The 13,832-nt window shown below is 40.5% G+C and overlaps 1 protein-coding gene across 1 annotated transcript in view; it reads right to left on the minus strand.

The window, feature by feature from the left end:
• smyd3 (SET and MYND domain containing 3) overlaps positions 1-13,832 on the minus strand; it is a 93,531-nt gene that overhangs the window by 58,643 nt on the left and 21,056 nt on the right. Inside the window, exons 2-5 of the mRNA XM_006779926.3 lie at positions 9,363-9,426; positions 9,082-9,189; positions 8,744-8,801; positions 6,477-6,631 (exon numbers count right to left, since the gene is read on the minus strand). Coding sequence (XP_006779989.2) covers positions 6,477-6,631; positions 8,744-8,801; positions 9,082-9,189; positions 9,363-9,426 — 385 coding nt within the window. The remainder of the gene's footprint in view (positions 1-6,476; positions 6,632-8,743; positions 8,802-9,081; positions 9,190-9,362; positions 9,427-13,832) is intronic.

Raw genomic sequence — 13,832 nt, forward strand, 5'->3', positions numbered from 1 at the left:
ACTTTGGTGTCACGGTTCGATATTTTTTCGATACAAAAAAAATGTTCATGCCTTTTAATTAATTTGTCATTTATTAAATTTTCACGGCACATTCTGCACCACCTCTCTGTGCGTTCATCATTTGTTTGAAGCCAGCTCACCTCCTGCAACCACTTTTCCGAGAATACGCGCTTCTTTTGTGGTTCGGACTCTTGACATTTCTTTGGAGGTGGAGGAAAACCAAAATAATTGCTTAAAGGAGCTTCTTCGACATCTTTATGAGTTCTAAACAAATGTCTGTCCTCCTCCTGAAAATCTTATGTATGCAAACACGCGTTGCAACTTCTTATCTTGTGCGCACTTTTTATTTTGACAGCGAATGCGCACCTGCGGACCACTTCTGTGCAGCCCTGGTTATTTAGCTCGTCATATTGCAGCCACAGAAATTCTTTTGTCCATGAAACCATAAAGCTGCACTTTCTTTTTGCCTTATAGTCTGATTTGTCATAACTTTTCCGTTTTGTGGTAAGCTTTTCTTTGGCTGTCACTTCTTCACCCTGACCTGTCTTATTTGGCTCAGCAGAACTGAAATATATATCCTGCTGCTTTTACACACGCACTCACATAACACTCAGCGATTCTCTGCGCGATCAACCTCTCACATGTTTAAGCTTGCTGCGGGAGATTTCACTTGTCATGTTTGCATAGTAAGCTAACGATTGATAAGACGATGCCAGAGGAATTGGTGCGCAAATTATCATCACTCACCAATCAGTACTGTCGCTCTCTATACACAGTTCGCGCGATTGCAAAGTGAAAGCAAAAAACAAGCGCAAATTCAAACGCGATTTCAATATGTCACATATTGACAGTGGCTCACCGATGCCAATGACATAATTACCCAGCTACATTTCCGAAAGAATGCAAAAGCATTGACATATATTTTTCCTTCCTACGATAGGCCGACGAGCAGAGCAGAGCAGCCCGACTGGAAAAATCGCTAGCCCCGGGACGTCGGGCTAGCGATTTTGCGAGCCCTGTATCTGATTGAGGAATCACTCATCTTTGGAAAAGAGAGTTTATTACAGAGAAATGTCTCTTTCCAAAATAAAAGCTATACTATACGCTTCTTCTGGGCTATATTCTCAGCAGCATATTAAACATATCAGGTCCCCATAAGGAGAATCATGTGCTAACGGCTGTCTAAATGACTCGGTAAAGTTTGTATGCGTGCTTGTTGTTTTTGTCTGCTTCCACTTGTCTTTGCACTAGGATGCTATCTGGTAAATGTGCAGTCATATTCGTTGTGTTCCCACTAGTGCTGTCAGCCTTAATCTGAAATGAGGTTAACGCCACAACACGGCAAATCTCCGTTAACGAGCTACCGCAGATTGCCCCGTGTGTGGGGCTGGACAGCGTCAACACATTAACGAGCTAACTGCGCTAACACACTAGTTCCCACTCATGTAATTGAGCATTGCTTGGCACATCTGACATACTGTTTTACTTTAGTCCATGACTCGCTTACCTTCAGGGTCATACGTCACATGAAGACCAAAATAGTTCCAGACGCCAGATCTGAATGAGGGTGGGGGAGGTTCAATTTGCCATGTTGCAACGAGCTTAACTTCTGTCTAGCTAGCTTGCCCTGCGCTCAGTGAATCTGTGTTCGACTACTCCGCCTAGGCTGCACTGTCAAGCGCAGATCCACTGAGCGCTCAACACAGACAGCACCGTCAGAAGGAAAGTTGATAAAATAAATTAAAAATGTTGTATTGTTCGATACATATGCGTACCGAACCGAAAGCACTGTATCGAACGGTTCAATATCGATACGAGTATCGTTGCACCCCTAGTATTCACCCAATGCAGGGACTACAGTAACGCGCTTGTGTGCAAAGCCTACAGTGTGTCACCTCAACACAGGGATGCTATGCACAGTTTGATTACAGAATACTTGAAGCGGGTAGCTTGAACAAGTAAGGAAATGGGAGTGGAGATTTCCAGCAATCAAAAAAGAATGCACAGACGATTGTTTTCAACACTCCATTTCACTTCACTGCAAAAGACATTCTTTTCTGTTGGGCAGCAGCAAAACACCCTCTGAAGCTTCCACCATTTCCCTAAACCAAACAGAGTGCTTCCAGTAGTTCGAACACATTTGAAGTAAACTGCATCTATGTATTTAAGGGCAACATCTCCCCCCTCCACTGTGTGACAATGTCTCCAGGTAGCTACTATAGATGAGGCATTTCTAGCTCATGTTTCAGCACCATTATTAATACTAAAATATTATATTTTCATCAAGCACGAACTGCATATTCACCAATAATTATCTTCAGACTACACATTAAACCACCCACTCATCTCTGTGCATAATGCTACAGTAAGCAGTGTAGCATTATACACTGCAATGCACACTGCTCAAAATCATTAACATCATCTTAAAGTGCAAACTGTATTTTTATGCTTTGAAACGCGAGACTTTTCTGTGATGTTTCTGAGTTACTTTAAGTCAAGATTTTAAAATTCAAAAGGTGGCACTGGACTGTTAGAACAGCCCTGTGAGGTGTCTTTAAAGAGCTATTTATAACCCTCATATCAAAAGCTAAACTTGGGCAGAGAGGGAACGAGAAGGGTGAATGTCAATGAAGAAGAGAAATGATAGGCGGCGCGGAGCAAACGGGTGAGGCCGAGAGAGGAAAAAAACAAGACGCACAGAGCCAGGTTCAGGAAGACAGAGAGGGGTGAGAGAGTGTGTTTTTTTATGGGGTAACATGTCGGTCATGTAAGGAGTTTGTGTGAGAAATGGGTCTCAGTGCAGCAAGGGCTGATGCAGCATAACAATAAGTTCACACGCAGGCTCGCAGGCTGGTTAGAGAACACACACACACACACACACACGCATTTACCTAAGCAATACACACAAGTATAGGCAAAGACGAACTAACCACATAAGCACAAAAAGAAATTCACACATAAATACAAATATGTGCAAGTATCTAAGATGAGACGCACGCAGTGAGCTCTAAAGACACACACACACACACACACACTGCAGAGTGGGGAAGTTGCTTTAAAGAAACAATGAAAGCAGCACAGTTAGAGCTTCCATGTTTGCGCTTATTATACTGCCGCAGTCTGATAAAAAAACAGCACATGGACAAACACGATGCATGCCCACTGCAGTCTTCCTGCACGCAGACCTTCTACTGAGGAGGCGTTCCTGAAGATGTTGCTCTTCTGTTTCCATGTTTGTCGTCACCATCATGCTGCAGAAAGAATCTGATAAGCTGCTCCGTGATAGTGTTACGAGAACACGTTAGGTGTCTAAAACCTTTCCCGAGCACTGTGATACGCAGACAGTACACAGTACACAGTAGTAGCACACACAAATACAACTCTCCCTACTTCCCTCCTTGCTCCTCTTGGGGGTATTAAGAGCAGTAATGATGATGTGGGACTGCTTCCTTGTGTGCGTCAGCGTGCGTGCATGTATGTTTCTGTACGACACTATTAGCACACAGGATAGAGCAGCTATTAGCCTAAAGAATGTTTTCTTTTGTGCCATAAAACCAAACCCCCACACGAGAGGAACTCCAACACACACGTATACATACACAAATGCCCATACACACACACAGCACACTCACAGTAATGACCTGTTTTGTTAAGCACAGTGAATGCTCCAAGTACACAATAATAAACTCCTCATTTGTTATGTACTAGGGCCATTAAAGAGAGCGACCACAAGAGGAGGAGACGGGAAGAAGAAAGGGCTGCATTAAAAAGAATAATGAGGAAAGAGAGAGACAAAAATATAAGGACAGGCAGAAGTGCACAGAGTAGGTCTGACTGTCCTTACATTGTTGTAAACATACAGTAGGTAGAAACAACAGAGGCATGGAATGTAAAGCAAATATGAAACATAAGAGAGCAAAAGTGAAATGAAGGACTCCTTTGCACTACAAATACAGACTGTTGGCCATGCAATCACAGTGCCCCCTATTGGCAGATGATAAGTCACCATTTTGGATAGTGGCACATTTATTTATTAGCCCATCTTATTGAAGCTGAGATTTTAAATTAATCAATCAATCAATCAATCAATCAATCAAAGGTAGTTAAAAAGGTTTCACATCAGTATGCAGCACATTACAGATAATGCACGCTGCAGGACAGCCATTTCTCCCTGATATTTCTCAGACACACTAAACCACTGCTTTCTGTGCCACCTCGTCTGGTTTCATAGACAGCTCATGTGGCATTAGGAAGGATGCCACACTTATGTGTTTCTATCATGGCTTCATTGTAAGCTTGGTGCAGTGTTTTAAAATCCAACTGAATAACACGTCAGGAACAGCGCAGTCACAGATGCATAATGCTTGATTCATGATTATGAATGATTGATAACCCAACTGTACCAGACCCAAAGATTCAGTCCAATGGATCACATATGACCACATCAGTATATGATGGCAGTGTATGATTTAGTACATAAGAGATGCAGAGAGTGTAAATAAGCAGCGTTAGCGATTACTCAACCGTCATTTCACAGCCTCGTAAGATCTGATCACGTGCATATTACCAAGGTAAAAGGTGTGAGCATGAGTGGCTTTACTCTTAAAATTTTATGACTATATAGTGAATTTCATTGACATTATAAACTCTTTACGAATAAGTCATATCCAACAAAACTCAGCTGTTATACGAGGCACAGGTCTGCATGCCAAATATCCAGATTTGTAGGCTTCAAGTGATTGTTTTGAAGATGGTACTTGGCCTTGAGGCGACTGATGTTGTGAATTGGTGCTATATAAATAAAATTGAATTGAATTAGACACTTCAGACTTCTTTATTTTACTTTATAATTTAAGCTTTTAAAGGTCAGTGAGCACTGCCTGTCGAAATCTTGTGTTTTCTAGACAAACATGTTGCATGCAGAGGCTCAACCAAGGAAAAGAGAGCAAAACAAATTGATGGACATAAAGGCGACGTCCGATCTGACAGCCAACAAAGTGCTTCTGCAAAAACAAGGCACTCCTGTACTTTATATTCCTCTCCATTAGCCAATCTTTTGAATACAGGCCTTTGTGGCTGGGCTTACAAAGGAGAAAAAAGCCTGTTGTCTGTCTGTAGGTTGCTGGTGTCTCCAGTCAGACGCTGAGTCACTGCACTGTGGCACAAATGCTCTAATTGTAAACACCCCCCGGTGGGTGAACCTGGTGAGTGACCTGTGAGCGACCCTAACCAAAGGAAAACTTTCCACTAAGAAGGATTACCAGTAATAATACGTGTCACATATACCGGTGATGAGATCACCTTAAACAACATTCACAGCAGCAATTTCTGCAACTAAATATTTCCAGTCACAGCTGATCACTCTTTTATATCAGCTTAGAGGAAATTAAATCATTCTGAAGTTTAGAACATGTGCAACTCTGGGTTTTTGTGGGTTTTCTCAAGTAAACAGCTAATTTCTCTTGAATTAAGGTCATAATTGAGATTTTTCCATACATCTCCCACCACTCTTTCGTAGAAACTTGTTTGTGTTGTACCACTCAGCTTGAGTTTCTGTTGACAGATGGAGGTGCTGACATCTTCTTCTTCGTGCATGATTCTAAATGTATTGCTCTTTCAATGATGAGACTTTTTCGCCCACTGACAACAAAACAGGAACAAGCCGTGATTTTCCCACCGCTTTTCATAAATGGGGAAGACTCTTATACTGCTATGTAAAGCTTTCCCTTCTCCAAACATAAAGCTTCTGATTTACACCAAAACCTCCATCTTAGCCACATGTGTCCACAGAACAGTCTACTAACAGCAGTCTGGTTTGTTTATACGATCTTCAGCGAAACGTAAAAGAGCAACAAAACACTTTTGCCCTTTCTCGCCTTACGAGCACAGTATTTGAAATACATCCACAGCTATCTGTTGAAAAAAAACCAACCACTGATTAAATCTGACTTCCTTTGAGTCGAATGTAAATGACGCTTTATATGTAGAAAAGTTGGATGAAGAAAGTTGGTGTATTTTGTTTCGATCATGACAGTTTTTTGTAAGAAGTGCTTATTTGCACCTTTGTGTTATCAAAAGGCTCATAATCATTCAAGAAACACGCATGGGATCACTGTGGGGGGAAAAACACAATGAACACGCGCACAAGATGGAATTCAAACACAATGAAATGACGAGGAGGAGTCACACAAGCTAACAGAAAACAGAGGAAGAGCAAATTGCAGATAAACACACAGGAGTTTGTGGTTTCAGTTCCACCGAAGACAGCTGGTACGTTTTAAGAGAGTGAGACCTGGAGTTGTTCTGGGAATACATAAACACAGGGGGATCTGATTACGAATGCTCGGAAGATCTCAGACGTGCGGTGGGATAAGTCAAGGAGGAGGTGATGTGTCTTTTGATTGCGTATTCATGTGCATGATGAGGATGTCAAGGTGTTCTTACTATGCAGAAAAGCAAACGTGCATTTAGCTGACCTTGGCAATGAGGCTGAGGGGTTCTTGGCAGGAAGGTGGCAGTGCTGATCCCATTTCCTGTAACAGGTCAGGTACTTCCTGTTGCAGGTACAGCTCTAACATGGACGCCAGCTGAGAAAGACCTTGTTTCTTCTGCTCAGGCATAGAAGTTAGATCTGTAAAAACATTTTTTTTTAAAAAATCATACAAATGTAGTTGAAACTTCATAAAATCCAGGTATTCTGGTGTAAAAATGTAATGTTCTTTAAGGTGATGATGTGAGGACTCCTAAAATTTGCCTGTAAATGGACCTAAATTGATATTTTATAACATATGATGCAGGTTTTCACTAATTTCTAGCATCTAACAGTTGTATTTGTTAATGTATGAAGTTGGTACAATGTTTGATGCCATCTGCTAAATCACATTTGTAAAGGGACTTTCAATCTCAATGAGACTTTTACCAGATAAATGCAGAATATCATTAAACCCATCACACTGTCCTGCATCATATTCGCCGTATAAAATCTAACATTTGTTTTAAAAAAAATCCATTTTGCTCTATCACATCATGTTTTTGGACGAGTGGCAACTGTAAACATGATCCAGATGCTAAACATGTGGATCCTTCACTATATCCAAACAGCAACAAAACATAACAGAGTTGGTGGGAAAAGGCATCCTCTGCTTATTTTGGTATGAAACTGGGTAATCAAGACAAGCCATGGGCATCTCATTCAGTTTGTCAGGTGTGTGTTGAAAATCTCAGAATAATGGAAAGAAAAAGAGCTTGGGTTTTGGATTTCTAGTGGTGCAGAGGGAACCACAGGAACACTTTGGTGCCTGCTCCGTCTGTTCAGTCAGTATTTCTGGATACAGTTCCAAAACTAAATCACCTGCCAGTTACTCTAACCTGCCATCAGCAACGAGACCTGCACCGCATTCAGATGAAATACTGCCTGTTGTTTTACTGGCTTAGTTGATGAGAGAGAAAAGTCTGATGTTTTGTTTCTAGATGCACAACTTTTTAGTGATCCATCTTCTAGTAGCTCATCTGTCCCCCAGTTCTTCACTCAGCCACAGTTAAAACTTGTCTTTGCCACAGGAAGCGGCCCAGTTGCTTGGGGCTAGGCTCAGTGAGAAAAACCTACTGGCTCCAGGAACCACATTGTCTTTTTACAAAAATTCATTCTCTGAGATGAATTATTACTTTTTCTATTATGTTGATACTGAAGGTCTTTTGGGTGCATAATGAGAATTGCTTTGCATCCAATACAATTCAATTTTATTTATACAGCAACAAATCACAACCACAGTTCCCTCAAGGCCATTTATATTGTAGTAACACAACAGAGAAACCTCAACAATCATGTGACCCCCTAAGAGCAAGCACTTTGGCAACAGTGGGAAAGAAAAACTCCCTTTTAACAAGAAGAAACCTCCAGCAAAACACTGTGCAGGTATTCAGTGGACTAACTTATTGTTAAAAAGCCATTAAAAGCCATTTAATTATAATCACTGTCAAATTCCAGAAAACACAAGTGCACTAAGCAGGTCACTGCCTGAAGGTTGGAGATTTCTCTGGTAGATGAGAGGGTTGTTGCCCTGCACCGTTTTGTCTCGACTATCTGTAGTTGCCAAACAAAAGTTCAGAGTACCCAGCCTTCTTGGAGTCACATGCTGCAAGGTGCTCCTGCTGGAGGAATTTGAGAATGTCGGATTAGTGCAGTAGTGGTTCGTTGTGGTGAAGAGAGAGCTGAGCATGACTGGCAATTTACTGGTCAAGCAATGTCCCTACACTCAATTATGGATGCAAGCTCTGGGTAGTGACTGAAAGAATGATGTCACGGATAGAAGCGGCGGAAACGAGTTTCCTCAAAAAGGTGGCTGGGCCCCTCTCCCTTAGAGAGAGAGTAAGGAGTTCAGCCTTTTAGGAGGGACTAAGAGTAGAGCTTCTACTCTTCCACACTGAAAAGAGTCAGTTGAGGTGGTTCAGGCATCTAGCAAGGATGCCACCAGGTGGCAAGTGAAGTGTCCTGGGCATGTCTTACTCGGGGTAGACCCAAGACTACATGTCTTAGCTCACCTAGAAACACCTGATGAGCTGAAAAAGGTGGTCGGAGAGAGGGAGCTCTGGACTTCTCTGCTTTTCAGCATTTAAAATAATCTAATTTACAAATTTAGAGCTCTTATGATACACTTACAATAAGTGTAACAAGACATGTCAACATTATTTTGCCAGTTCTGTAAAGGTAAAACGCACACAGACACTTGCAAGACAAACTTACGTGATTCATGTTCCTCTAGAGTGTAGAGCTCCTCACTGCTGCTCTTAGACGGACTTAACTGCGTAGAAAAAGAGAAGTTCAGCAGTTCACTCTGGTTTTACTGAAATATCGTTCTCCTATCGATGCGCATTGTGTGCTGTATTTATTGTTGCTCCCAGATAAAGTCCTTGAAACTTTCATACACTGAGAAAACATGACATGGATTTCCTTAAAGTCTGGTTTTTCTGAGAGCAGGAATGCCCGCCTGTTATGGCGCATAAAAGGAAAGGTATTAAGCAGCTTTCTTTGAGCACATTTAGTTTAACTGAGTTGAACAGTGGGAAAGTCCAGCAACATACCAAGGCAAAGATGAGTCTCGCAGCTAGACACACTGAGTCAGTGGGAAGTCTGGGTAGGAGGCTCTGCAGACATTTACACTCTCTCTTATGGCCTGACCATGCTTGTTTCTGCAGAAGGAGGATATAAATACACTGATGTATACAGACACATCCATCATAGCCATTATTACCCCGGCTACAAGCCATAAACAAAGTGTACACTTTAAAATGTAATGATTTACATTATGAGAACTTGATTTTTGTCCCCAAAAGATTAAAACACACAAACACAGACACTGTACCTGGCAAGCAGTATTGCAGTAGCGAGCCGTCTTGCACTGGGAACACCTCAACAAGCTCTCACGTCTAGACAGAAGGAATTTTTGAAAAGTTGTGTTAATTCTGCGCACATTCTTAACTAAAAAGAAGAAAGTGTGGAATTAAAGACATAAAATATTCAAAGGCTGAATCACTGTCTTTAAAAAAAACAAACAAACAAAAACGCTCCAGCTGAGAGAAGAAAGTGCTAGAGATGACTTAAAAGGTCTTGGTGGCCTGGAATGGGACCAGGATTTTAGATGTCGAAACTTGCGATGCCAGTCTTCCTGTACTGACAGACAGTTGTAGTGTTTGAACAAAAACATTCAGCTGTTCCATATATGTTAAACACTTTTTGAGACGGTTAAAATTCAGCATCACCAAACAAATCCCTAAATCAGCTCAAGCATACTTCTGTCATTGTGCTGACCTTTCACCGTGAAAGGATGTCGTCTTATCTTTTTCTATTCATCGCATTAAACTGACTGTGTGCATCCATTATCTCACTTTATCTGTCTACCCATCTCCAATTCGATTGTCGTTTAAGGGCAATACTTTAGGTGCACTCTCCTCACCGTCACCATCGGTTAGTCTCACCACATCACATAACTTGCCTGTGTCGGAACGGCGACATGTGACAGCTGTGCGTCCACTTGTGGTGGTGTTTGTGTGTATTTTTGTGAGTATGCGTATGCCTCCGAGGTCTGCTGCGTTTCTCTGAGTGATACTGCTGTCCTTTCCACTTTGTCTGTCAGCCTGATAACAAGCCGGAGCACCGCAGTGTCAGCCTGCTTCATGAGGCCAATTACAGCCAGTAGTGGGGGCATCACTAAAACACACAAGTTGTGACTCACAGGAATCTTTTCAGTGTGTGTGTGTATGAGTGCATACACATAAGTCAATGTAGGCTATTCAAATCAATTATTTATTATACTTGCAAATGTCTTGAGCCATCCCTCATTTCTTTATGTTTTACTAGGAAAATGATAAATAGGTGCAGTGATTTATTTTTTAAGTAGTTTTCAGGAAAAGTTCTCCAGGTTTCTTGGAGGACATTCAGAGCTCTTCTTTGAATGTTGTTGCCTTTTGTTCTGTTCTCTGTCAAGATGATCGCAATGCTTGAGCAATATTGCGGTCTGGGCTCTGGAGAGGCCAATCCATGACTTACAGTGTCCCCTTGTGTTTTTTCTATCCAAGTATGGTTTTATTGAATTAGCACAGTGTGTTTGGGATCATTGTCATACTGAAATTTTTTTTTAATAAATATATATCTTATGTATTTTTATTATTTAATTCCAGTGCACACCAATTTGCGTTTTAAGGTGCTTTATAAATAAGGATGGATGGAAAATTTAAGCTGTTGCCAATCAGATCCTTCCCAGATGGTTTTGCATGGTGGATCAAAACCTGACAGAACTATTCTGCATTCAAAATTCCAGCACCAGTGGCTGAAATTCAGCCCCAAACCATCACAGACCCTCAGTTTTGCAGACACTCACAGTTGTAGCTCTCTCCTGACCTCCTCTGTAGATATGGATGATTTGAACCAAACATTTCTAAATGTATCACTTCATTAGGCCAGTTAAATTTCCATCCAGTTCTTGTGTAATTTGGCATACTGCCCCCTTTTCTAACCATTTCCCTTCCTTAACAAAAGGTGGTTTCTTGACAGTCACCGTTCCACTGAGACATTTTTGATGACGCTTCAGTAAACAGCAAACTGAAGGGCCAGATGCATCTCTCAGGTACTCTGTCAGGTTTTTAATGGATTTCTTTAGTATTTCTTAAGGACATGACCTTCAGATAGTGTTCATCTGCTGTACGTAGCTTTTTAGGCCTGCCTCTTCTTTTTTTTGTCTTCCACTTGACCAGTTTCCAAGGTCAGCAAGCTTGGTTAGCAAGATGTATTGATAAACTGTATGGCTGCAATGCACAGACACAGATACCTGTTAATAAGTGCTAAGTATTTCATGTCGGGGAAAATGGATCAAAAAGTAAAATACCTGCCTGACCTGTCACATGGGAGGAAAACAGATTGAAGTGAGTATCAGAAAACATTTCTACACGGTGCTACAGATTTAAAATGTACCATCAGCTCCAAAAGTCTGATTCTGAAAGTCAGATTTTACTTTTTCTCGAATTAAGTCATTTTTAATCCCACTGAAAGAAAATCTTTGTGTCACATCTTATACTTAAAGGCGCAGGTTTATTCACACTGTAGTTCTCAGACTTCTACGCAGGATTAATTTTACAGCCAAGGAGCTCATTGCTTATTTTCTACAAAAGAAGATAAAATTTAAAAAAAAAAAAGAGAGACAGTAAAAAAAAAAAAAACAACACAAAAAAACCCTCTAACTCTATGGTAGACCAGTGTATGACAGACACATGCTTCATGAAATCATGAAACAAATGACAAAGCAGAGTGCTTAGAACCTAGCATTCATTTGTTAAAGGATTTCTTCACATTACCAACAATGGAGCATAAGCACTGACAGCCGAACACCCCAAGGCTGGTTTAGCGTGAGCTAATATACAATAATAAGTTGCAAGTCTTTATGGATTTATCATATAATAAGAAAAGAAAATAGAGAAAATAATAAAATCCTACTAATTAAATCTGACATTGGATGGTGTTATGAGCTCACACATGAAATATGAGATAATGGAAAAAAATGTTATGATGGATTTAAATACATTAAGCCGGGGCTTATCTTACTGAAAGCAGCACATTTGATTAGATTGGACATGCTGGACCTATGAATGTAGTAGATGACATTAGAAAGAGCTTAAAGGCAAAATCTGAAATGTAATATAAACAAATGCGGCGCAGGTCTGACCAAAGGCTGTTGAGCGTCAACATTAGTGACAGAAGTTAAGTGTTTCCTGTGAGCGTTTCATCTATCAGCGTGTGACCAGACTCGATTGTTGTATTTGGCTCAAGGCGCCTTCAGTCTTGTACAAGTTTCCAAAACACTCTTCTCTTTCCTGTTCTCCCCTCCCTGCTCTCTAGATTCTGCATTTTACAGCTGTCCTTCCCATCTGTCTTCCCCCACCCCACCCCCCAACCCCTTTTTTGTTATGCTGCTGTGTCCTATTTGCCTTTCCAGCTTGGAACTCAACCCTAAATTTATAGTTTCACCCTGGGACAGAGTTTCGTGAAAGCAGAGTTATTCTTGTCATGTTGAGACCAACCAGAAACACGGAAGCCACCCACAGTTCATGAAACACATGCCTGGAGTCTGAGACACAGAGTAGTAACAACAGATAGGATAAGGGCAAACCTAAACACAGACAGATCATAACTAAAAGCTGCAAGGCACAGGAAATCCATCCATCTTCCACAGGCCAGAGAGCAATCCTGATGACAATCCCATTTTTTTAAACTTCTGTACTTGTTTCCTTTCACTGTTACCCCTCGGATGCTGCACATTGTAGAAGCTACACTGCATGTTCATGTACAGCATATATTAGGCAATTTTCCATTATAAGGTAAACAATGACATCACGTGTTCAATATCTGTTTCAAATTGAATTCCATCATAATCATGTAACCAAATCATTTATTATGTGATTTGTTCATATTTTTGCAGGCTAGAAAACCATTGAATAAGCTAAACAATCTCTGGGAATGATTGGTTTCTGAATTATTATATTAGATGATTTTTTTTGTCTTTTAAAATTTCATTTCACCTGCTTTGTGCTGGGAAACAATAACATCTTGATTAAAAAAAAGAAGAAGAGAGAACTGTTTTAAGGAGGACCTGTTGTGATTTTCAGCTCTATATTTTTATTCTTCTCATTTTTTTATTTTTTTTTATGCCCCCTTCACCCTTCTTTAAAGCCAGATTTCTTCTGATTGGCTACCACAGGCAAACAAAAGAAAACACAGAAAACCAAAAGGCCCCTTTAAGTCTTTTAACACTTCATCATACTATGTTTGAATCTTAAGTCAGAACAAAATTTATAGTGACAACAGATAAAACACTGGCCACTGACATGCTTAAATCAAAAAAAAAAAAAAGGATGTGATTTTTGCTATTTTACATTTTTACACCAACACACCAAGTCAAATGATTAAGATGTGTTTGAAGCAACAAAAGCACTGAATTAACGGTTTAGGAATTACGGCCATTTTTATGCATAACCACCAATTTTTAGCATCTCAAAAGTAATTTGACTACTGACTGAAACTGTTTGAAAGCATACTCCAAAAAGCAAAATGACACCAGAATTTCTTACAGCAAAAAATGGGCTATTCTTCAACAGCCAGGTCAGTCATCTGATCTCAGCCCAATAAAACATGCTTTTCAGATACTTAAGACAAAGCTGAAGGCAGAGAATCGTAAAGCAGCTGCAGACGTGTGCAGTAACGGCCTCGCAGAAACCTTAAGGGAGGAAAACACAGCATTTGGTGATGTCCATGACTATTAAAAATATTTCTTATAATTAAAATG

Source organism: Neolamprologus brichardi, chromosome 1 (genome assembly GCF_056152115.1).
Source record: "Neolamprologus brichardi isolate AB-2024 chromosome 1, ASM5615211v1, whole genome shotgun sequence".
In the NCBI taxonomy this organism is placed as follows: Eukaryota; Metazoa; Chordata; class Actinopteri; order Cichliformes; family Cichlidae; genus Neolamprologus; species Neolamprologus brichardi.